Source organism: Anarhichas minor, unplaced genomic scaffold, assembly GCF_050575085.1.
Source record: "Anarhichas minor isolate MPS153535 unplaced genomic scaffold, ASM5057508v1 ptg000011l, whole genome shotgun sequence".
Classification (NCBI taxonomy): Eukaryota; Metazoa; Chordata; class Actinopteri; order Perciformes; family Anarhichadidae; genus Anarhichas; species Anarhichas minor.
This window is the reverse complement of record NW_027466457.1, coordinates 7,218,429-7,242,616: the sequence shown is the minus strand read 5'-3', so window position 1 is coordinate 7,242,616 and position 24,188 is coordinate 7,218,429. Positions and strand designations below refer to the sequence as shown.

The following is a 24,188-nucleotide window of genomic DNA, read 5'->3' as shown; positions in this document are numbered from 1 at the left end:
ACTTTACTAATTTACTTTACTAGTACTTATAATTATCATAATTGTAAGTACTAGTAAAGTGATTGCACCATAATTGAATTATGGTGCATTTAACCCAAAAACATCATACAGAAGACTAAACATTTCTAACCACATGTAAGGAACTATTTGAGTAATCCTCTGTGTGCACACCAGATGGTCTTCAATTCCATACAAACAAGTAACATGTAAAAATCGTATTAATTGTAAAACTTAACATTTTTAAACTTGAGATGATTTAAAACTGATGTCTTGTGTGTACCTGACGCGGTCGAGAACACAATATTAAAGCTAATGCTTTGTTTCCATACAACCAAAAGTTTATTTTGGTTTAGTTTATGTGTCTTCAGTTTTAAAGCCACAGGAAGAAAAGTAGAATTCTATGATAAATGCTGCCAGGATTTCAGTACATTCACAATAACAATAACCTTACACAGAACTGAACAAACACTAAAAGGGAACATTTGTAGGCGTGTTTGTTATAGTTTGTTATAGTTTTTTTTTTTTTCCTTCATCCTTACTTCCTCAAAGTCCTGCCAAACATAAGGCTTGAAGATAGGACAGCACAATTAAGCCTGAGTGAAAAGAGAGGACAAGGACACACTAGGGAGACCAGAGACATGTGCTTGTGGGACATCCAACAACAAACAGTAAACCCCAGAAACAGTCTACATTTGATCAGACACAGATGAAAGAAATGCTGAAAAGATATGTAGGTAGGTTAGATAAGCCTAAAGTCAGGCAACAGAAATGTGGTTTGACTGCATCCATTTTAATCAGGAGAGATAAGACAGGTGAAGAATCGCTTGTTGAAAACATGATATGTAATGAAGTGCGTATGGGCTCGTGCTTTCAGCTGTCTCCAATCCTGTAGCAGAGCTCACCTGCAGTTCATCACAGAACTACAGTTTCACAATGTCAGAACAATGTTTCTAAGTATTCGTTTAATTTACAATTAGTTAGTCGATAGATAAATTAGATGAACTTGATAGTGAAATAAATAGATCTGTGTGGGCTGTTTAGGTGTATACCTTAATAAACAGTGTGTATTACGTTTTTACTTGATATTAAAGAGATTTGTTAAACAGTGAAATGATCATGTATAATAATTGAAACCTAAATGATATGTTATAAATACAAATTTAAATAAAATAAAATATTTTCTACTGGTCCTCTGGTACTTGATGCCGTTAGTGCATCTTGAAAATTGTACATTTTGATGGCTGTAGGGAGTCTGATTTCAAAGCAGAGTATTATAAAATGATTAAGAAAATGTTTAGTGTCATTTTAAGCAACAGATGTAGGTTACGTTAATCTTATGTGTTTAAACAAGTCTTTACAACTTTAATACTTTGTTCATACATCTTCTCCGTTGTCACTGTTGCCAACATAGCAAATATGAAATTTCCACTGTAACATCCATAACGACATGCAATACATCCACACCCTACTCAGGAACTATTGGATCATATACTCAACAAGCTCCTTCTATACCTTAGTTTGACACACCTACTCAGGGGGCAGATTCAGCTTGTGTTCATTACAACAGACCATGTTGCACTGATCAAACTCTAACTCGCACTAAAGAGACAAGGTGTGTTGTGGTTACCTCAAGCAAGGACATGGCTTGTTCAAGGTTGTTGAGGCGCCGGATGTTGAGGACCATCTTACTAATCGTCATCGGTACGTTACTGTCTTTTATCCTTTGGGAAACTGCCTTAAACAGGCAGTCATTGCCTGATCTCAAAATACCACAGCAGTTCTCTTCAGACCTGCCTGGCTGCTTGGCTATCATCAGTGGAGACATAGAGGGGAAGAAAGACGAATTAAAAGGGCTTCTGGCATCCAGGAGAAGACAAACTCTTTTATCCGAGGACTTTTACCGTAATGTGACAAAGGACTGTCCGTCTTACATTGAAAATAGAGGTTTTATTACAGCACCTCTCAGTGAAGAGGAAAATGATTTTCCCATTGCCTACTCCATGGTGATCCATGACAAGATTGAGATGTTTGAGCGACTTCTACGAGCTGTTTATGCTCCTCAGAATATCTACTGTGTGCATGTGGACCAGAAAGCCTCTGAAGAATTCCAGAAGGCTGTGGAGACAATTATTTCCTGCTTTCCTAATGTGTTTATAGCCAGTAGATTAGAAAGCGTGGTATATGCCTCATGGTCCCGAGTGCAGGCCGATTTGAACCGCATGAAAGATCTGCTGAACTCGCAGGTCCAGTGGAGGTACCTGCTTAACACCTGTGGGACAGACTTCCCCATCAAAACCAATGGAGAAATGATTCAGGCAATGAAGGCCCTCAACGGGAGAAACAGCATACAGACTGAGGTAACCAATGACTACAAGAAAAACCGTTGGCTGTATCACTACAATGTAAATAATGAGGTCATCAGGACAGGTGTGAAGAAAAGTCCCCCACCCATTAGCAGCCCCATGTTCACAGGAAACGCTTACTTTGTGGTCACCAGAGACTTTGTGAAACATCTGATGCAGGACAGAGAAGTTCAGCAGCTTCTGGAGTGGGAGAGGGACACATACAGCCCTGATGAGCACTTGTGGGCCACTCTACAGCGAATGCCCTCTGTTCCTGGATCAGTGCCTGCCAACATAAAGTATGATGTGTCAGACATGCAAGCCCTCGCTCGTGTGGTGAAGTGGAGCTATTTAGCAGGAGATGTGAAAAATGGAGCCCCGTACTATCCTTGCACGGGTGTTTACAGAAGAGCAGTCTGTGTGTACGGAGCTGGTGACATCCCGTGGCTCCTGAGACAATATCAACTCTTTGCAAATAAGTTTGATCCTGAGGTTGATGATATTGCTATTAGATGTATTGAGTCAGTTCTACGTTTGAAAGCTTTAGGCCATGACCCACTTTAAACAGATCAATATTCCATCATTGTGTAAAGCGTGTTATTAAAATGTATTTTACATTTCAAAGTTTGTACTTTGGACAGGTAAATAGTATATAAACCATAACTTATTCTAGATTGTCAAAGATTTTTTACTGAAATGTCATTACATATTTTGTATTCTTTTTTTATTTTATTATCGTGTAATGGGATTATTTTATTCTGTGGCTGTTAGTTATTATCAGTATATTGTTATCCATCATCTATAATATTCATTCTTATATTATTGTCAAGATATTGTAGATTTTGCTTCTTTATTCTAATCAAAGTATTTATATGATTTTAATTAAATCTGTATTTGTGGTGCCTTTTAGTGGACCGTCGGTGGAAGAGATGTACGAAGCAAAAATAAAGAATGTACCTATCGCAATTTGGAGATTAATTTAATCCTGTGAAACGTACTCAGTGTTTTGTCACTATACAAATTACATCTATCTTGTTATGACGGCAAAACTGTTACTAAATGAAATAAAAAAATACACAAACAATGATGTGGATCAATGAGTTTACTTGAAGAAAATGTTAAATTAAGAATTACATCTTTGCTTCAGATTGTTGCTCTCACAATTGTTTTCAAGTGAGGGGCAAAAAACAACAACTTTATTTTCCCCAGGCAAGATTTTGATAGAGAACATCAGCAGTGAACATTGAAAAAGATGCTGTCATAACTAGTTCTATGAAATGCCAGTCAACGGGTCAGAGACCTATAATGCATTGTAAAAATCAGAGCAACCATAAAAATATATTAATTTCTCTCCGTTGTCACCTTTTGAATATAAATATATATTTAAACGTAATAAAGCAGAACATGCATCAACCACTTGTAACAGAGTGCCTTAAATAACGTGTAGATACACCAGTAACTAGGGAACACCAATAAGCTAAGTATGACATAATAATTCAGCAGTAAATAAAAAATAAAGATTAAAAATGTTTCAGACAGCATGTGGAAAAAACGCTGAAGATCGAGCTGTAAAAGGTTCCACGGTGTGACAGGCAGCAGAGTTTCAAAAAGGCACTTTCTTGAGTCACAGCAGTCGAAGCGTTCTCCTCCACATCACCCAGAGCGAGCAGGGTCACTCTGGAACAGCAGCAGCTGCGATCTCCACTTTGCCGTGCATGTCCTGGTCGATTCTGCAGACAAATTCAACAGGCATCAGACGTCTGTGTGCCAGGGATGGCATGTCTTCCAACAGGGCTAAGATAACTGATAATCAAAGTGACGACAGGCTACTATACTGCCCATAAACACACTTTTCATATGATTGCATCCTGAAATGTGATCAATGCTCTTATACCATTAAAAAGGAAATTCTTTGTGTTTGACAGAATATTTCTACTTTTGGACCAGACTTATTCTCTTAGTGTACCCATGAATGCCGAATATTGTCCATGATGTTTCTACTGAATGCACTTTAAATATCTGGGCACAGATATCGTTCGTATTATTATGAGGTTCTTACTTCCCTTGAAACCCTGCAAGACAAATGTATACTAAGAATCCATGTTAGGGCACAGACTGCTTTATCTCCAGCACACACTGCAAATAGTCGCACAATAAGACAATGTGCAGTTATGCAATCTGTGCCAAGCTCCATATAATAAGTGCAACCTTTGCACTTCATAAACAGCTCCATGGCAATGTGTGAGGTTTTAGTGTGGCTAAATATTAATATTTATCTTTAACTTAAGAACTCATGCACCTTATAACAGAAGTGTTACTAATTGTGACAGCCTTGCATACCCAATACAGAGTCTCCTTCACAACCCAACAGTTATTCTGTTTCTAATTTCCGAGCATGACATGACATATCTGCAGATGAATAACCTCACACTCACTACTCATCCGTACTGAGCAGAATATTTCTGTGTGCTTGAGCAGGTTTTGTGGCAATAACTAAACATCAGCAGGAAGTGGGTATGCAGTGAGTCATGCAGAGAGCTGTGAGAGTGGACAGGCCGAGTGTTCAATGAGGACGAGTTACTGAAGGGAACCATGTGAGGACATAACAGTGCAACCATACAAACCACCGTGACTAAGACCAGCTACTTCCTTGTAGTCCCACCGCATTCAGTTGTAAAAACAAGAATAAACTTATCAAACATCAACCACATCAAATTCAAAACCTGTTTTTTTTTAAAAGACATGCAAGTAAGTGCTACTTGATGCCCCAACTTTAATATCAGAAAGAAGCAATTAAATAATTTACCTTTCAAACTATTCTAACTTGTTATTGACATAAATTCGATAATCCAGCATCCCAGTAGAAACGGTGCCTTGGGTACAAAATGGGCTTCAAAGTACATGGTACGATTCAAACCATGCTTATATAGCTGATATTATGTTGAGGCAATAAATAGAGAACAAGGTTAACAAGAAAGGACTTTGAAATGAACATCACAGAATTGGCTCAGAAAAAGGATTTAGCTAGTTAAACAATCACCAAGCCACCTATTTTTGGAAACCAATCAAACAGCTTCTCAGTCGGCTTTTAAAAGGGAAATCTACTGTGAGAGAGATGTGGGACATTTAGGGAGGACAATTGTTGGCTTTGGCCAGAAAGTAACGACAATTCATCCCACTACAAACCCGTGGGACAGAATGAGGTGTATTGGTGCATTTCTGAAAGCCAACGGATCATTTCGCTGTTAGTTTTGTGAAATGCAAAAGAAGGCTGAGACTGACCCTGGGTGCAAGTGCATATACCTTTTACGGCTTTTCCTATTTTTTTCGTCATCAAACCTTAAGAGGGGGCAGGGAAATGGAGTTAAGGAAAGGAGAATTACACAGCCAACAGCAACCAGACATCCAAAAGAGCAAAAACATTTGATTAGATAAGATAAATGTCATGTGGATAGAAGACACATCAAGGACAAATACAGCATGAGCTCAATAGTCATCCATATCAGCAAAGGTTAACACTTGTTGAAATGTTACTATGAACTCAGGTGCACAAGGCTGTACTATTCTCTAAAGTTGTATTTTACAAAAGAAAATGTTTAGATATTTGTATTTTGTTGCATTTGGATCTCTACCTCCATCAGAATACATACAGTGTAAGTTAGACAATATTGCTTATGGGCAGAAAGTGTCCATTTTGGTAAATGCCTAAATCCTGTCTGGTAATTTTAGGGCTTTGAACGAAGATTAATTGTACACAATTTTAAGTGAGTCAGACTCATAATCACAGGCACAGTGGCCTAGCAGGAACAGCATAACGTTGCTGTAGCACCACCTACAGATGAAATGTGACCACGTTCTGCAGGACCAGTCAGAGCTGATACTGCGTAAGCACAAAACATTACTAGAATACCTGCTAGTCTTTGGGAACCAGTTAAAGGAAAAACATGAAGGCACGTCAAAAGGAGTTACTTTTGTTTTACGAATTGTTTAATTATATTTTGTACCATGTCCCATGGTGGGGATTGGATGAAATCTGTAGAAAGGAAGAAATGGAAGGTGATCTCTACTGATGTGGTTCTTTTTATTTACTAATTCAAATGAGAAGCCATGTATTGCTCCACTGCACAGCTGCAAAATCTGCAGTTCATATGGAAACAGAAACAGTCTTGATCCACCCTGATCGGATATGTAAACATAAGACAGGGGCCCCAACCCTGACGTGTGTGTGTGTGTGTGAAGATAACGAGTCCCTGTGCAGGACAAGGTCAACTCTTCATGAGAATGAATAAAGAAACAGGGCAATGATAGGACAGAGCTCACAAAACACCGAGAGGAGAGATGCGTGGACCGAGCCCTGACTTTGTGTCTGTTGCTAGGGATACTTAATCAATTCTTGTGTTTTGTGAAACCATAGATCTCTGCATTATGCTTTGATGCTTGACTTAATAAATTGTTAATACTTATAGATCGTCTACCGTCTTCTGTTCATCGAATGTAATTCCAATCAAACGATCTGCGCGGGGTCCTTCTGAAGGTGTTGTCTTTTGGAGTCAGATTATACGGTGGGCTTTCTGCCCGAGGGTAAATCCCCAACAATGTGTTTACCGTGAATTTCAGCATACTGTGAATTTCAGCATATAGGTGCACTCACATCTAAGTGTCTGCTGAGTTGACCACGGAGATCTGAGTGTCTGCTGACTTTACCGCAGCGATGCCCAGTAGTCTCCATTCCTCCACCGCTGCCAGTGAGCAACAGACTTTCAAAATAAAACAACGCACTATAAAATAATTGTCGGTGTTAATTAATGAATGCGTTAACGCGATATTAACGCGTTAACTTGCCCAGCACTAATAATAATACGAATGAGTTTGCAAATATATTGTGCAAAATAATTTTTTCTAACATGCAATTAAAATTAACAAAATATTGGTGGGGACAATTGTGTCTTTCACAAACTTTGGTCGTGACTAGTCCCTATGGACCATGTGCAAACCTACGCCCTTGCGTGACGCGGTTCAAGGCCTTGCACAGCAGTTAGAAGCCGACTCTCTGATGACCTATCAGAATCGTATGGCTCTAGACATGATTTTATCAGAAAGAGGAGGTGTGTGCGTGATGTTTGGTGATCAGTGCTGCACCTTCATTCCAAGCAATACGGCACCAGATGACTCCGTAACAAAGGCATTTAATGGCCTCAGGACTTTAGCCCAGGAGATGCGCGAACAAAACGGAGGCCTGCATGACTGGACTAACTGGTTAGACAACCTACTGGGTAAATGGAAAACACTTTTCCTCTCCGCGTTCATCTCATTGGTCTCTGTAATAGCATTATTGGCTTTGTGATCTTTTCTACTTGATGCCGTTAGTGCATCTTGAAAATTGACTATTTTGATGGCTGTAGGGAGTCTGATGTAAAACCACACAATGCGTATGGGCTCGTGCTTTCAGCTGTCTCCAATCCTGTAGCAGAGCTCACCTGCAGTTCATCACAGAACTACAGCTTCACAATGTTATTATATAAGTATTCGTTTAATTTACAATTAGTTAGTCAATAGATAAATTAGATGAACTCGACAGCGAAATAAATAGTTCTGGGTGGGCTGTTCAATTCCATACAAACAAGTAACATGTAAAAATCGTATTAATTGTAAAACTTAACATTTTTAAACTTGAGATGATTTAAAACTGATGTCTTGTGTGTACCTGACGCGGTCGAGAACACAATATTAAAGCTAATGCTTTGTTTCCATACCACCAAAAGTTTATTTTGGTTTAGTTTATGTGTCTTCAGTTTTAAAGCCACAGGAAGAAAAGTGGAATTCTATGATAAATGCTGCCAGGATTTCAGTACATTCACAATAACAATAACCTTACACAGAACTGAACAAACACTAAAAGGGAAGATTTGAAGGCGTGTTTGTTATAGTTGTTATAGTTGTTATAGTTTGTTAAAGTTTTTTTTTTTCCCCCTTCATCCTTACTTCCTCAAAGTCCTGCCAAACATAAGGCTTGAAGATAGGACAGCACAATTAAGCCTGAGTGAAAAGAGAGGACAAGGACACACTAGGGAGACCAGAGACATGTGCTTGTGGGACATCCAACAACAAACAGTAAACCCCAGAAACAGTCTACATTTGATCAGAGACACAGATGAAAGAAATGCTCAAAAGATATGTAGGTAGGTTAGATAAGCCTAAAGTCAGGCAACAGAAATGTGGTTTGACTGCATCCATTTTAATCAGGAGAGATAAGACAGGTGAAGAATCGCTTGTTGAAAACAGATGATATGTAATGATGAAGTGCGTATGGGCTCGTGCTTTCAGCTGTCTCCAATCCTGTAGCAGAGCTCACCTGCAGTTCATCACAGAACTACAGTTTCACAATGTTAGAACAATGTTTCTAAGTATTCGTTTAATTTACAATTAGTTAGTCGATAGATAAATTATATTTTTTAATATATTTTCTACTTGATGCCGTTAGTGCATCTTGAAAATTGACTGTTTTGATGGCTGTAGGGAGTCTGATTTCAAAGCAGAGTATTATAAAATGATTAAGAAAATGTTTAGTGTCATTTTAAGCAACAGATGTAGGTTACGTTAATCTTATGTGTTTAAACAAGTCTTTACAACTATAATACTTTGTTCATACATCTTCTCCGTTGTCACTGTTGCCAACATAGCAAATATGGAATTTCCACTGTAACATCCACGACATGCAATACATCCACACCCTACTCAGGAACTATTGGATCGTATACTCAACAAGCTCCTTCTACACCTTAGTTTGACACACCTAGGAGCAGATTCAGCTTGTGTTCATTACAACAGACCATGTTGCACTGATCAAACTCTAACTCGCACTAAAGAGACAAGGTGTGTTGTGGTTACCTCAAGCAAGGACATGGCTTGTACAAGGATGTTGAGGACCATCTTACTAATCGTCATCGGTACGTTACTGTCTTTTATCCTTTGGGAAACTGCCTTAAACAGGCAGTCATTGCCTGATCTCAAAATACCACAGCAGTTCTCTTCAGACCTGCCTGGCTGCTTGGCTATCATCAGTGGAGACATAGAGGGGAAGAAAGACGAATTAAAAGGGCTTCTGGCATCCAGGAGAAGACTAATTCTTTTATCCGAGGACTTTTACCGTAATGTGACAAAGGACTGTCTGTCTTACATTGAAAATAGAGGTTTTATTACAGCACCTCTCAGTGAAGAGGAAAATGATTTTCCCATTGCCTACTCCATGGTGATCCATGACAAGATTGAGATGTTTGAGCGACTTCTACGAGCTGTTTATGCTCCTCAGAATATCTACTGTGTGCATGTGGACCAGAAAGCCTCTGAAGAATTCCAGAAGGCTGTGGAGGCAATTATTTCCTGCTTTCCTAATGTGTTTATAGCCAGTAGATTAGAAAGCGTGGTATATGCCTCATGGTCCCGAGTGCAGGCCGATTTGAACTGCATGAAAGATCTGCTGAACTCGCAGGTCCAGTGGAGGTACCTGCTTAACACCTGTGGGACAGACTTCCCCATCAAAACCAATGGAGAAATGATTCAGGCAATGAAGGCCCTCAAGTGGAGAAACAGCATACAGACTGAGGCAACCAATGACAACTTTAAAAACCGTTGGCTGTATCACTACAATGTAAATAATGAGGTCATCAGGACAGATGTGAAGAAAAGTCCCCCACCCATTAGCAGCCCCATGTTCACAGGAAGTGCTTACTTTGTGGTCACCAGAGACTTTGTGAAACATGTGATGCAGGACAGAGAAGTTCAGCAGCTTCTGGAGTGGGAGAGGGACACATACAGCCCTGATGAGCACTTGTGGGCCACTCTACAGCGAATGCCCTCTGTTCCTGGATCAATGCCTGCCCACATAAGGTATGATGCGTCAGACATGCAAACCCTCGCTCGTGTGGTCAAGTGGAGCCCTTTAGCAGGAGATGTGAAAAATGGAGCCGCGTACTATCCTTGCACGGGTGTTTACAGAAGAGCAGTCTGTGTGTACGGAGCTGGTGACATCCTGTGGCTCCTGAGACAATATCAACTCTTTGCAAATAAGTTTGATCCTGAGGTTGATGATATTGCTATTAGATGTATTGAGTCAGTTCTGCGTTTGAAAGCTTTAGGCCATGACCCACTTTAAACAGATCAATATTCCATCATTGTGTAAAGCGTGTTATTAAAATGTATTTTACATTTCAAAGTTTGTACTTTGGACAGGTAAATAGTATATAAACCATAGTAATTTATTCTATATTGTCAAAGATTTTCTACTGAAATGTTTGTATTCTTTTTTTATTTTATTATCGTGTAATGGGGTTATTTTATTCTGTGGCTGTTAGTTATTATCAGTATATTGTTATCCATCATCTATAATATTTATTCTTATATAATTGTCAAGATATTGTAGATTTTGCTTCTTTATTCTAATCAAAGTATTTATATGATTTTAATTAAATCTGTATTTGTGGTGCCTTTTAGTGGACCGTCGGTGGAAGAGATGTACAAAGCAAAAAAAATGTACCTATCGCAATTTGGAGATTAGTTTAATCCTGTGAAACATACTCAGTGTTTTGTCACTATACAAATTACATCCATCTTGTTACGACGGCAAAACTGTTACTAAATGGAATAAAAAAATACACAAACAATGATGTGGATCAATGAGTTTACTTGAAGAAAATGTTAAATTAAGAATTACATCTTTGCTTCAGATTGTTGCTCTCACAATTGTTTTCAAGTGAGGGGCAAAAAACAACTTTATTTTCCCCAGGCAAGATTTTGATAGAGAACATCAGCAGTGAACATTGAAAAAGGTGCTGTCATATACTAGTTCTGTGAAATGCCAGTCAACAGGTCAGAGACCTATAATGCATTGTAAAAATCAGAGCAACCATAAAAATATATTAATTTCTCTCCGTTGTCACCTTTTGAATATAAATATATATTTAAATGTAATAAAGCAGAACATACATCAACCACTTGTAACAGAGTGCCTTAAATAACGTGTTGATACACCAGTAACTAGGGAACACCAATAAGCTAAGTATGACATAATAATTCAGCAGTAAATAAAAAATAAAGATTAAAAATGTTTCAGACAGCATGTGGAAAAAACGCTGAAGATCGAGCTGTAAAAGGTTCCACGGTGTGACAGGCAGCAGAGTTTCAAAAAGGCACTTTCTTGAGTCACGCCAGTCGAAGCGTTCTCCTCCACATCTCGCAGAGCGAGCAGGGTCACTCTCGCAATCAGTCAGGTGTAGTGAAAAAAGGGTTTTAATGAATAACCAAAAACAAACAGGGAATCCAAGGACAAAACAAGAGACAAGGGGGGAAATCCGGCAGGACAAGGCAGAGCAGGCAGACTGAGAAACCGGGAACAGGACAAGCAAAACGGGCAGGTAGGTAGGAACACAAAAACAATGATCTGGCAGTGGGTGTGTGTGAGGCAGGGGTTTAAATAGTGAAGGAGGCAGTGAGCAGGTGAGAGTAATGAGCTGATGAGGTGAGTGTGACTGGCAGGTGCACTGAATGAACTGATTAGGTGAGTGAGGAGCTACAGAAAGAAACACACAGACACAGGGCAAAGCCTGATCGTGACATATATTGTGCAAAATAATTTTTTCTAACAGGCAATTAAAATTAACAAAATATTGGTGGGGACAATTGTGTCTTTCCCAAACTTTGGTCGTGACTAGTCCCTATGGACCATGTGCAAACCTACGCCCTTGCGTGACGCGGTTCAAGGCCTTGCACAGCAGTTAGAAGCCGACTCTCTGATGACCTATCAGAATCGTATGGCTCTAGACATGATTTTATCAGAAAGAGGAGGTGTGTGCGCTATGTTTGGTGATCAGTGCTGCACCTTCATTCCAAACAATACGGCACCAGATGACTCCGTAACAAAGGCATTTAATGGCCTCAGGACTTTAGCCCAGGAGATGCGCGAACAAAACGGAGGCCTGCATGACTGGACTAACTGGTTAGACAACCTACTGGGTAAATGGAAAACACTTTTCCTGCGCGTTCATCTCATTGGTCTCTGTAATAGCATTATTGGCTTTGTGTGGTTGTTGCTGTGTTCCCTGTATGCGTACACTCGCAGAAAGGTGCATCACGACTGCACTGACAAAAGAGAGATCAGTTCCCAGACAAATGCTCCTCACTCAGTGCCAACAACTGTATCAACCTCTGACACAACAAGACCCAGACCGATACCTCGACTTACACTCTGACGATGACTATCCGGACGCTGAAGGGGGTGAATGCCATCCCCTCCAGCCACTAAACTACGACGATGTTGCTGTTATAACCACTTCCAAATAACTCTGCATTAAAAATGCGCATTTAAACTGTTTAACCATTTCCACATGTGTCAAAAATAATTGTATTATGTGCTCCTTTGCTCTGCCTCCACGCTTACATTGCAAAATGACCACTGATATAACAATTTAGAATTCACACTGTTACATTTCCAAGTGTCAAAATAATTGTATTATGTGCTCCTTTGCTCTGTTCACACGCTTGCATTGCAGATTACCTACTGATATAGCAATTTATATTCACACTGTTAAACAGTGTGAAAAGAGGGATTGTAGAAATATGCTAACGGTATTTACAGGCATTAAACGTATAAGTATTATGTGTGTGCTCATTTGCAATAGTGTTGCGTGTGTCATAGAGCAAAGGTTTGAATCTCCGTGTGAGGCACTCACGCGCTCCCCGTACAAAGATGAAGCTCTGGCACACAGGTGGTTAGTTTAAACTCGTAACTAGATGTGTTGTGAAACTGATAACTCCGTGGGATATTGTGTAGCAACCTGCAGGAACAGCATCTTCTCTGTCCTGAGAACTGGAGGTCTCCCACATACACAGGGGCCCTAACCCTGGTGCGTGTGTGTGTGTGAAGATAACGAGTCCCTGTGCAGGACAAGGTCAACTCTTCATGAGAATGAATAAAGAAACAGGGCAATGATAGGACAGGGCTCACAAAACACCGAGAGGAGAGATGCGTGGACCGAGCCCTGACTTTGTGTCTGTTGCTAGGGATACTTAATCAATTCTTGTGTTTTGTGAAACCATAGATCTCTGCATTATGCTTTGATGCTTGACTTAATAAATTGTTAATACTTATAGATCGTCTACCGTCTTCTGTTCATTGAATGTAATTCCAATCAAACGATCTGCGCGGGGTCCTTCTGAAGGTGTTGTCTTTTGGAGTCAGATTATACGGTGGGCTTTCTGCCCGAGGGTAAATCCCCAACAATGCGTTTACCGTGAATTTCAGCATATAGGTGCACTCACATCTAAGTGTCTGCTGAGTTGACCACGGAGATCTGAGTGTCTGCTGACTTTACCGCAGCGATGCCCAGTAGTCTCCATTCCTCCACCGCTGCCAGTGAGCAACAGACTTTCAAAATAAAACAACGCACTATAAAATAATTGTCGGTGTTAATTAATGAATGCGTTAACGCGATATTAAGCGTTAACTTGCCCAGCGCTAATAATAATACGAATGAGTTTGCAAATATATTGTGCAAAATAATTTTTTCTAACATGCAATTAAAATTAACAAAATATTGGTGGGGACAATTGTGTCTTTCACAAACTTTGGTCGTGACTAGTCCCTATGGACCATGTGCAAACCTACGCCCTTGCGTGACGCGGTTCAAGGCCTTGCACAGCAGTTAGAAGCCGACTCTCTGATGACCTATCAGAATCGTATGGCTCTAGACATGATTTTATCAGAAAGAGGAGGTGTGTGCGCTATGTTTGGTGATCAGTGCTGCACCTTCATTCCAAACAATACGGCACCAGATGACTCCGTAACAAAGGCATTTAATGGCCTCAGGACTTTAGCCCAGGAGATGCGCGAACAAAACGGAGGCCTGCATGACTGGACTAACTGGTTAGACAACCTACTGGGTAAATGGAAAACACTTTTCCTGCGCGTTCATCTCATTGGTCTCTGTAATAGCATTATTGGCTTTGTGTGGTTGTTGCTGTGTTCCCTGTATGCGTACACTCGCAGAAAGGTGCATCACGACTGCACTGACAAAAGAGAGATCAGTTCCCAGACAAATGCTCCTCACTCAGTGCCAACAACTGTATCAACCTCTGACACAACAAGACCCAGACCGATACCTCGACTTACAGTCTGACGATGACTATCCGGACGCTGAAGGGGGTGAATGCCATCCCCTCCAGCCACTAAACTACGACGATGTTGCTGTTATAACCACTTCCAAATAACTCTGCATTAAAAACGCGCATTTAAACTGTTTAACCATTTCCACATGTGTCAAAAATAATTGTATTATGTGCTCCTTTGCTCTGCCTGCACGCTTACATTGCAAAATGACCACTGATATAACAATTTAGAATTCACACTGTTACATTTCCACATGTGTCAAAATAATTGTATTATGTGCTCCTTTGCTCTGTTCACACGCTTGCATTGCAGATTACCTACTGATATAGCAATTTATATTCACACTGTTAAACAGTGTGAAAAGAGGGATTGTAGAAATATGCTAACGGTATTTACAGGCATTAAACGTATAAGTATTATGTGTGTGCTCATTTGCAATAGTGTTGCGTGTGTCATAGAGCAAAGGTTTGAATCTCCGTGTGAGGCACTCACGCGCTCCCCGTACAAAGATGAAGCTCTGGCACACAGGTGGTTAGTTTAAACTCGTAACTAGATGTGTTGTGAAACTGATAACTCCGTGGGATATTGTGTAGCAACCTGCAGGAACAGCATCTTCTCTGTCCTGAGAACTGGAGGTCTCCCACATACACAGGGGCCCTAACCCTGGCGTGTGTGTGTGTGAAGATAACGAGTCCTTGTGCAGGACAAGGTCAACTCCTCATGAGAATGAATAAAGAAACAGGGCAATGATAGGACAGGGCTCACAAAACACCGAGAGGAGAGATGCGTGGACCGAGCCCTGACTTTGTGTCTGTTGCTAGGGATACTTAATCAATTCTTGTGTTTTGTGAAACCATAGATCTCTGCATTATGCTTTGATGCTTGACTTAATAAATTGTTAATACTTATAGATCGTCTACCGTCTTCTGTTCATCGAATGTAATTCCAATCAAACGATCTGCGCGGGGTCCTTCTGAAGGTGTTGTCTTTTGGAGTCAGATTATACGGTGGGCTTTCTGCCCGAGGGTAAATCCCCAACAATGTGTTTACCGTGAATTTCAGCATACTGTGAATTTCAGCATATAGGTGCACTCACATCTAAGTGTCTGCTGAGTTGACCACGGAGATCTGAGTGTCTGCTGACTTTACCGCAGCGATGCCCAGTAGTCTCCATTCCTCCACCACTGCCAGTGAGCAACGGACTTTCAAAATAAAACAACGCACTATAAAATAATTGTCGGCGTTAATTAATGAATGCGTTAACGCGATAATAACGCGTTAACTTGCCCAGCACTAATAATAATACGAATGAGTTTGCAAATATATTGTGCAAAATAATTTTTTCTAACAGGCAATTAAAATTAACAAAATATTGGTGGGGACAATTGTGTCTTTCCCAAACTTTGGTCGTGACTAGTCCCTATGGACCATGTGCAAACCTACGCCCTTGCGTGACGCGGTTCAAGGCCTTGCACAGCAGTTAGAAGCCGACTCTCTGATGACCTATCAGAATCGTATTGCTCTAGACATGATTTTATCAGAAAGAGGAGGTGTGTGCGCTATGTTTGGTGATCAGTGCTGCACCTTCATTCCAAACAATACGGCACCAGATGACTCCGTAACAAAGGCATTTAATGGCCACAGGACTTTAGCCCAGGAGATGTGCGAACAAAACGGAGGCCTGCATGACTGGACTAACTGGTTAGACAACCTACTGGGTAAATGGAAAACACTTTTCCTGCGCGTTCATCTCATTGGTCTCTGTAATAGCATTATTGGCTTTGTGTGGTTGTTGCTGTGTTCCCTGTATGCGTACACTCGCAGAAAGGTGCATCACGACTGCACTGACAAAAGAGAGATCAGTTCCCAGACAAATGCTCCTCACTCAGTGCCAACAACTGTATCAACCTCTGACACAACAAGATGTAGCAGAGCTCACCTGCAGTTCATCACAGAACTACAGTTTCACAATGTTAGAACAATGTTTCTAAGTATTCGTTTAATTTACAATTAGTTAGTCGATAGATAAATTAGATGAACTTGATAGTGAAATAAATAGATCTGTGTGGGCTGTTTAGGTGTATACCTTAACAGTGTGTATTACTTTTTTACTTGATATTAAAGAGATTTGTTAAACAGTGAAATGATCATGTATAATAATTGAAACCTAAATGATATGTTATAAATACAAATTTAAATTAAATAAAATATTTTCTACTTGATGCCGTTAGTGCATCTTGAAAATTGACTGTTTTGATGGCTGTAGGGAGTCTGATTTCAAAGCAGAGTATTATAAAATGATTAAGAAAATGTTTAGTGTCATTTTAAGCAACAGATGTAGGTTACGTTAATCTTATGTGTTTAAACAAGTCTTTACAACTATAATACTTTGTTCATACATCTTCTCCGTTGTCACTGTTGCCAACATAGCAAATATGGAATTTCCACTGTAACATCCACGACATGCAATAAATCCACACCCTACTCAGGAACTATTGGATCGTATACTCAACAAGCTCCTTCTACACCTTAGTTTGACACACCTAGGAGCAGATTCAGCTTGTGTTCATTACAACAGACCATGTTGCACTGATCAAACTCTAACTCGCACTAAAGAGACAAGGTGTGTTGTGGTTACCTCAAGCAAGGACATGGCTTGTTCAAGGATGTTGAGGTGCCGGATGTTGAGGACCATCTTACTAATCGTCATCGGTACGTTACTGTCTTTTATCCTTTGGGAAACTGCCTTAAACAGGCAGTCATTGCCTGATTTCCAAATACCACAGCAGTTCTCTTCAGACCTGCCTGGCTGCTTGGCAATCATCAGTGGAGACGCAGAGGGGAAGAAAGACGAATTAAAAGGGCTTCTGGCATCCAGGAGAAGACTAATTCTTTTATCCGAGGACTTTTACCGTAATGTGACAAAGGACTGTCTGTCTTACATTGAAAATAGAGGTTTTATTACAGCACCTCTCAGTGAAGAGGAAAATGATTTTCCCATTGCCTACTCCATGGTGATCCATGACAAGATTGAGATGTTTGAGCGACTTCTACGAGCTGTTTATGCTCCTCAGAATATCTACTGTGTGCATGTGGACCAGAAAGCCTCTGAAGAATTCCAGAAGGCTGTGGAGGCAATTATTTCCTGCTTTCCTAATGTGTTTATAGCCAGTAGATTAGAAAGCGTGGTATATGCCTCATGGTCCCGAGTGCAGGCCGATTTGAACTGCATGAAAGATCTGCTGAACTCGCAGGTCCAGTGGAGGTACCTGCTTAACACCTGTGGGACAGACTTCCCCATCAAAACCAATGGAGAAATGATTCAGGCAATGAAGGCCCTCAACGGGAGAAACAGCATGGAGACTGAGGTAACCAATGACTACAAGAAAAACCGTTGGCTGTATCACTACAATGTAAATAATGAGGTCATCAGGACAGATGTGAAGAAAAGTCCCCCACCCATTAGTAGCCCCATGTTCACAGGAAACGCTTACTTTGTGGTCACCAGAGACTTTGTGAAACATGTGATGCAGGACAGAGAAGTTCAGCAGCTTCTGGAGTGGGAGAGGGACACATACAGCCCTGATGAGCACTTGTGGGCCACTCTACAGCGAATGCCCTCTGTTCCTGGATCAGTGCCTGCCAACATAAAGTATGATGTGTCAGACATGCAAGCCCTCGCTCGTGTGGTGAAGTGGAGCTATTTAGCAGGAGATGTGAAAAATGGAGCCCCGTACTATCCTTGCACGGGTGTTTACAGAAGAGCAGTCTGTGTGTACGGAGCTGGTGACATCCCGTGGCTCCTGAGACAATATCAACTCTTTGCAAATAAGTTTGATCCTGAGGTTGATGATATTGCTATTAGATGTATTGAGTCAGTTCTGCGTTTGAAAGCTTTAGGCCATGACCCACTTTAAACAGATCAATATTCCATCATTGTGTAAAGCGTGTTATTAAAATGTATTTTACATTTCAAAGTTTGTACTTTGGACAGGTAAATAGTATATAAACCATAACTTATTCTAGATTGTCAAAGATTTTTTACTGAAATGTCATTAAATATTTTGTATTCTTTTTTTATTGTATTATCGTGTAATGGGGTTATTTTATTCTGTGGCTGTTAGTTATTATCAGTATATTGTTATCCATCATCTATAATATTTATTCTTATATAATTGTCAAGATATTGTAGATTTTGCTTCTTTATTCTAATCAAAGTATTTATATGATTTTAATTAAATCTGTATTTGTGGTGCCTTTTAGTGGACCGTCGGTGGAAGAGATTTTTTCTAACAGGCAATTAAAATTAACAAAATATTGGTGGGGACAATTGTGTCTTTCCCAAACTTTGGTCGTGACTAGTCCCTATGGACCATGTGCAAACCTACGCCCTTGCGTGACGCGGTTCAAGGCCTTGCACAGCAGTTAGAAGCCGACTCTCTGATGACCTATCAGAATCGTATGGCTCTAGACATGATTTTATCAGAAAGAGGAGGTGTGTGCGCTATGTTTGGTGATCAGTGCTGCACCTTCATTCCAAACAATACGGCACCAGATGACTCCGTAACAAAGGCATTTAATGGCCTCAGGACTTTAGCCCAGGAGATGCGCGAACAAAACGGAGGCCTGCATGACTGGACTAACTGGTTAGACAACCTACTGGGTAAATGGAAAACACTTTTCCTGCGCGTTCATCTCATTGGTCTCTGTAATAGCATTATTGGCTTTGTGTGGTTGTTGCTGTGTTCCCTGTATGCGTACACTCGCAGAAAGGTGCATCACGACTGCACTGACAAAAGAGAGATCAGTTCCCAGACAAATGCTCCTCACTCAGTGCCAACAACTGTATCAACCTCTGACACAACAAGACCCAGACCGATACCTCGACTTACACTCTGACGATGACTATCCGGACGCTGAAGGGGGTGAATGCCATCCCCTCCAGCCACTAAACTACGACGATGTTGCTGTTATAACCACTTCCAAATAACTCTGCATTAAAAATGCGCATTTAAACTGTTTAACCATTTCCACATGTGTCAAAAATAATTGTATTATGTGCTCCTTTGCTCTGCCTCCACGCTTACATTGCAAAATGACCACTGATATAACAATTTAGAATTCACACTGTTACATTTCCAAGTGTCAAAATAATTGTATTATGTGCTCCTTTGCTCTGTTCACACGCTTGCATTGCAGATTACCTACTGATATAGCAATTTATATTCACACTGTTAAACAGTGTGAAAAGAGGGATTGTAGAAATATGCTAACGGTATTTACAGGCATTAAACGTATAAGTATTATGTGTGTGCTCATTTGCAATAGTGTTGCGTGTGTCATAGAGCAAAGGTTTGAATCTCCGTGTGAGGCACTCACGCGCTCCCCGTACAAAGATGAAGCTCTGGCACACAGGTGGTTAGTTTAAACTCGTAACTAGATGTGTTGTGAAACTGATAACTCCGTGGGATATTGTGTAGCAACCTGCAGGAACAGCATCTTCTCTGTCCTGAGAACTGGAGGTCTCCCACATACACAGGGGCCCTAACCCTGGCGTGTGTGTGTGTGAAGATAACGAGTCCTTGAGCAGGACAAGGTCAACTCCTCATGAGAATGAATAAAGAAACAGGGCAATGATAGGACAGGGCTCACAAAACACCGAGAGGAGAGATGCGTGGACCGAGCCCTGACTTTGTGTGGATACTTAATCAATTCTTGTGTTGTGTGAAACCATAGATCTATGTTTTTTATGCTTTGATGCTTGACTTAATAAATTGTTAATACTTATAGATCGTCTACCGTCTTCTGTTCATTGAATGTAATTCCAATCAAACGATCTGCGCGGGGTCCTTCTGAAGGTGTTGTCTTTTGGAGTCAGATTATACGGTGGGCTTTCTGCCCGAGGGTAAATCCCCAACAATGCGTTTACCGTGAATTTCAGCATATAGGTGCACTCACATCTAAGTGTCTGCTGAGTTGACCACGGAGATCTGAGTGTCTGCTGACTTTACCGCAGCGATGCCCAGTAGTCTCCATTCCTCCACCGCTGCCAGTGAGCAACAGACTTTCAAAATAAAACAACGCACTATAAAATAATTGTCGGTGTTAATTAATGAATGCGTTAACGCGATAATAACGCGTTAACTTGCCCAGCACTAATAATAATACTGATGAGTTTGCAAATATATTGTGCAAAATAATTTTTTCTAACATGCAATTAAAATTAACAAAATATTGGTGGGGACAATTGTGTCTTTCACAAACTTTGGTCGTGACTAGTCCCTATGGACCATGTGCAAACCTACGCCCTTGCGTGACGCGGTTCAAGGCCTTGCACAGCAGTTAGAAGCCGACTCTCTGATGACCTATCAGAATCGTATGGCTCTAGACATGATTTTATCAGAAAGAGGAGGTGTGTGCGTGATGTTTGGTGATCAGTGCTGCACCTTCATTCCAAGCAATACGGCACCAGATGACTCCGTAACAAAGGCATTTAATGGCCTCAGGACTTTAGCCCAGGAGATGCGCGAACAAAACGGAGGCCTGCATGACTGGACTAACTGGTTAGACAACCTACTGGGTAAATGGAAAACACTTTTCCTCCGCGTTCATCTCATTGGTCTCTGTAATAGCATTATTGGCTTTGTGATCTTTTCTACTTGATGCCGTTAGTGCATCTTGAAAATTGACTATTTTGATGACTGTAGGGAGTCTGATGTAAAACCACACAATGCGTATGGGCTCGTGCTTTCAGCTGTCTCCAATCCTGTAGCAGAGCTCACCTGCAGTTCATCACAGAACTACATTTTCACAATGTTATTATATAAGTATTCGTTTAATTTACAATTAGTTAGTCAATAGATGAATTAGATGAACTCGACAGCGAAATAAATAGTTCTGGGTGGGCTGTTCAATTCCATACAAACAAGTAACATGTAAAAATCGTATTAATTGTAAAACTTAACATTTTAAACTTGTGATGATTTAAAACTGATGTCTTGTGTGTACCTGACGCGGTCGAGAACACAATATTAAAGCTAATGCTTTGTTTCCATACAACCAAAAGTTTATTTTGGTTTAGTTTATGTGTCTTCAGTTTTAAAGCCACAGGAAGAAAAGTGGAATTCTATGATAAATGCTGCCAGGATTTCAGTACATTCACAATAACAATAACCTTACACAGAACTGAACAAACACTAAAAGGGAAGATTTGTAGGCGTGTTTGTTATAGTTGTTATAGTTGTTATAGTTTGTTCAAGTTCTTTTTTTTCCCCCTTCATCCTTACTTCCTCAAAGTCCTGCCAAACATAAGGCTTGAAGATAGGACAGCACAATTAAGCCTGAGTGAAAAGAGAGGACAAGGACACACTAGGGAGACCAGAGACATGTGCTTGTGGGACATCCAACAACAAACAGTAAACCCCAGAAACAGTCTACATTTGATCAGACACAGATGAAAGAAATGCTGAAAAGATATGTAGGTAGGTTAGATAAGCCTAAAGTCAGGCAACAGAAATGTGGTTTGACTGCATCCATTTTAATCAGGAGAGATAAGACAGGTGAAGAATCGCTTGTTGAAAACAGATGATATGTAATGATGAAGTGCGTATGGGCTCGTGCTTTCAGCTGTCTCCAATCCTGTAGCAGAGCTCACCTGCAGTTCATCACAGAACTACAGTTTCACAATGTTAGAACAATGTTTCTAAGTATTCGTCGTGTTGTGGTTACCTCAAGCAAGGACATGGCTTGTACAAGGATGTTGAGGACCATCTTACTAATCGTCATCGGTACGTTACTGTCTTTTATCCTTTGGGAAACTGCCTTAAACAGGCAGTCATTGCCTGATCTCAAAATACCACAGCAGTTCTCTTCAGACCTGCCTGGCTGCTTGGCAATCATCAGTGGAGACGCAGAGGGGAAGAAAGACGAATTAAAAGGGCTTCTGGCATCCAGGAGAAGACAAATTCTTTTATCCGAGGACTTTTATCGTAATGTGACAAAGGACTGTCTGTCTTACATTGAAAATAGAGGTTTTATTACAGCACCTCTCAGTGAAGAGGAAAATGATTTTCCCATTGCCTACTCCATGGTGATCCATGAGAAGATTGAGATGTTTGAGCGACTTCTACGAGCTGTTTATGCTCCTCAGAATATCTACTGTGTGCATGTGGACCAGAAAGCCTCTGAAGAATTCCAGAAGGCTGTGGAGGCAATTATTTCCTGCTTTCCTAATGTGTTTATAGCCAGTAGATTAGAAAGCGTGGTATATGCCTCATGGTCCCGAGTGCAGGCCGATTTGAACTGCATGAAAGATCTGCTGAACTCGCAGGTCCAGTGGAGGTACCTGCTTAACACCTGTGGGACAGACTTCCCCATCAAAACCAATGGAGAAATGATTCAGGCAATGAAGGCCCTCAACGGGAGAAACAGCATGGAGACTGAGGTAACCAATGACTACAAGAAAAACCGTTGGCTGTATCACTACAATGTAAATAATGAGGTCATCAGGACAGATGTGAAGAAAAGTCCCCCACCCATTACCAGCCCCATGTTCACAGGAAGTGCTTACTTTGTGGTCACCAGAGACTTTGTGAAACATGTGATGCAGGACAGAGAAGTTCAGCAGCTTCTGGAGTGGGAGAGGGACACATACAGCCCTGATGAGCACTTGTGGGCCACTCTACAGCGAATGCCCTCTGTTCCTGGATCAGTGCCTGCCCACATAAAGTATGATGCGTCAGACATGCAAGCCCTCGCTCGTGTGGTGAAGTGGAGCCCTTTAGCAGGAGATGTGAAAAATGGAGCCCCGTACTATCCTTGCACGGGTGTTTACAGAAGAGCAGTCTGTGTGTACGGAGCTGGTGACATCCTGTGGCTCCTGAGACAATATCAACTCTTTGCAAATAAGTTTGATCCTGAGGTTGATGATATTGCTATTAGATGTATTGAGTCAGTTCTGCGTTTGAAAGCTTTAGGCCATGACCCACTTTAAACAGATCAATATTCCATCATTGTGTAAAGCGTGTTATTAAAATGTATTTTACATTTCAAAGTTTGTACTTTGGACAGGTAAATAGTATATAAACCATAACTTATTCTAGATTGTCAAAGATTTTTTACTGAAATGTCATTAAATATTTTGTATTCTTTTTTTATTGTATTATCGTGTAATGGGGTTATTTTATTCGGTGGCTGTTAGTTATTATCAGTATATTGTTATCCATCATCTATAATATTTATTCTTATATAATTGTCAAGATATTGTAGATTTTGCTTCTTTATTCTAATCAAAGTATTTATATGATTTTAATTAAATCTGTATTTGTGGTGCCTTTTAGTGGACCGTCGGTGGAAGAGATGTACAAAGCAAAAAAAAAAAATGTACCTATCGCAATTTGGAGATTAATTTAATCCTGTGAAACGTACTCAGTGTTTTGTCACTATACAAATTACATCCATCTTGTTACGACGGCAAAACTGTTACTAAATGGAATAAAAAAATACACAAACAATGATGTGGATCAATGAGTTTACTTGAAGAAAATGTTAAATTAAGAATTACATCTTTGCTTCAGATTGTTGCTCTCACAATTGTTTTCAAGTGAGGGGCAAAAAACAACTTTATTTTCCCCAGGCAAGATTTTGATAGAGAACATCAGCAGTGAACATTGAAAAAGGTGCTGTCA

General features: G+C 40.4%; 4 protein-coding genes across 4 annotated transcripts; all 4 read left to right on the top strand.

The window, feature by feature from the left end:
- The first annotated feature begins 19 nt into the window (after positions 1–19).
- Positions 20–3,665, top strand: LOC142947491 (beta-1,3-galactosyl-O-glycosyl-glycoprotein beta-1,6-N-acetylglucosaminyltransferase 3-like). Its single transcript, XM_076089128.1, has one exon. The coding sequence runs from the start codon at positions 1,641–1,643 to the stop codon at positions 2,904–2,906; it is 1,266 nt and encodes a 421-aa protein (XP_075945243.1). The 5' UTR covers positions 20–1,640; the 3' UTR covers positions 2,907–3,665.
- Positions 3,666–9,258: 5,593 nt separating this feature from the next.
- Positions 9,259–10,866, top strand: LOC142948027 (beta-1,3-galactosyl-O-glycosyl-glycoprotein beta-1,6-N-acetylglucosaminyltransferase 3-like). The gene has a single exon (XM_076089907.1). The coding sequence runs from the start codon at positions 9,259–9,261 to the stop codon at positions 10,492–10,494; it is 1,236 nt and encodes a 411-aa protein (XP_075946022.1). The 3' UTR covers positions 10,495–10,866.
- Positions 10,867–17,152: 6,286 nt separating this feature from the next.
- LOC142948026 (beta-1,3-galactosyl-O-glycosyl-glycoprotein beta-1,6-N-acetylglucosaminyltransferase 3-like) lies at positions 17,153–18,507 on the top strand. The gene has a single exon (XM_076089906.1). It carries the CDS (start codon positions 17,154–17,156, stop codon positions 18,417–18,419), a length of 1,266 nt encoding a protein of 421 aa, XP_075946021.1. The 5' UTR covers position 17,153; the 3' UTR covers positions 18,420–18,507.
- A 3,751-nt stretch (positions 18,508–22,258) lies between these two features.
- Positions 22,259–23,494, top strand: LOC142948024 (beta-1,3-galactosyl-O-glycosyl-glycoprotein beta-1,6-N-acetylglucosaminyltransferase 3-like). The gene has a single exon (XM_076089905.1). The coding sequence runs from the start codon at positions 22,259–22,261 to the stop codon at positions 23,492–23,494; it is 1,236 nt and encodes a 411-aa protein (XP_075946020.1).
- Positions 23,495–24,188: the final 694 nt, after the last annotated feature.

What these genes read in the sequence shown, in the direction of transcription:
- LOC142948027 (XM_076089907.1), top strand. Translation starts at nt 9,259, where the DNA reads ATGTTGAGGACCATCTTACTAATCGTCATCGGTACGTTACTGTCTTTT.
- LOC142948024 (XM_076089905.1), top strand. Translation starts at nt 22,259, where the DNA reads ATGTTGAGGACCATCTTACTAATCGTCATCGGTACGTTACTGTCTTTT.
- LOC142947491 (XM_076089128.1), top strand. Translation starts at nt 1,641, where the DNA reads ATGGCTTGTTCAAGGTTGTTGAGGCGCCGGATGTTGAGGACCATCTTA.
- LOC142948026 (XM_076089906.1), top strand. Translation starts at nt 17,154, where the DNA reads ATGGCTTGTTCAAGGATGTTGAGGTGCCGGATGTTGAGGACCATCTTA.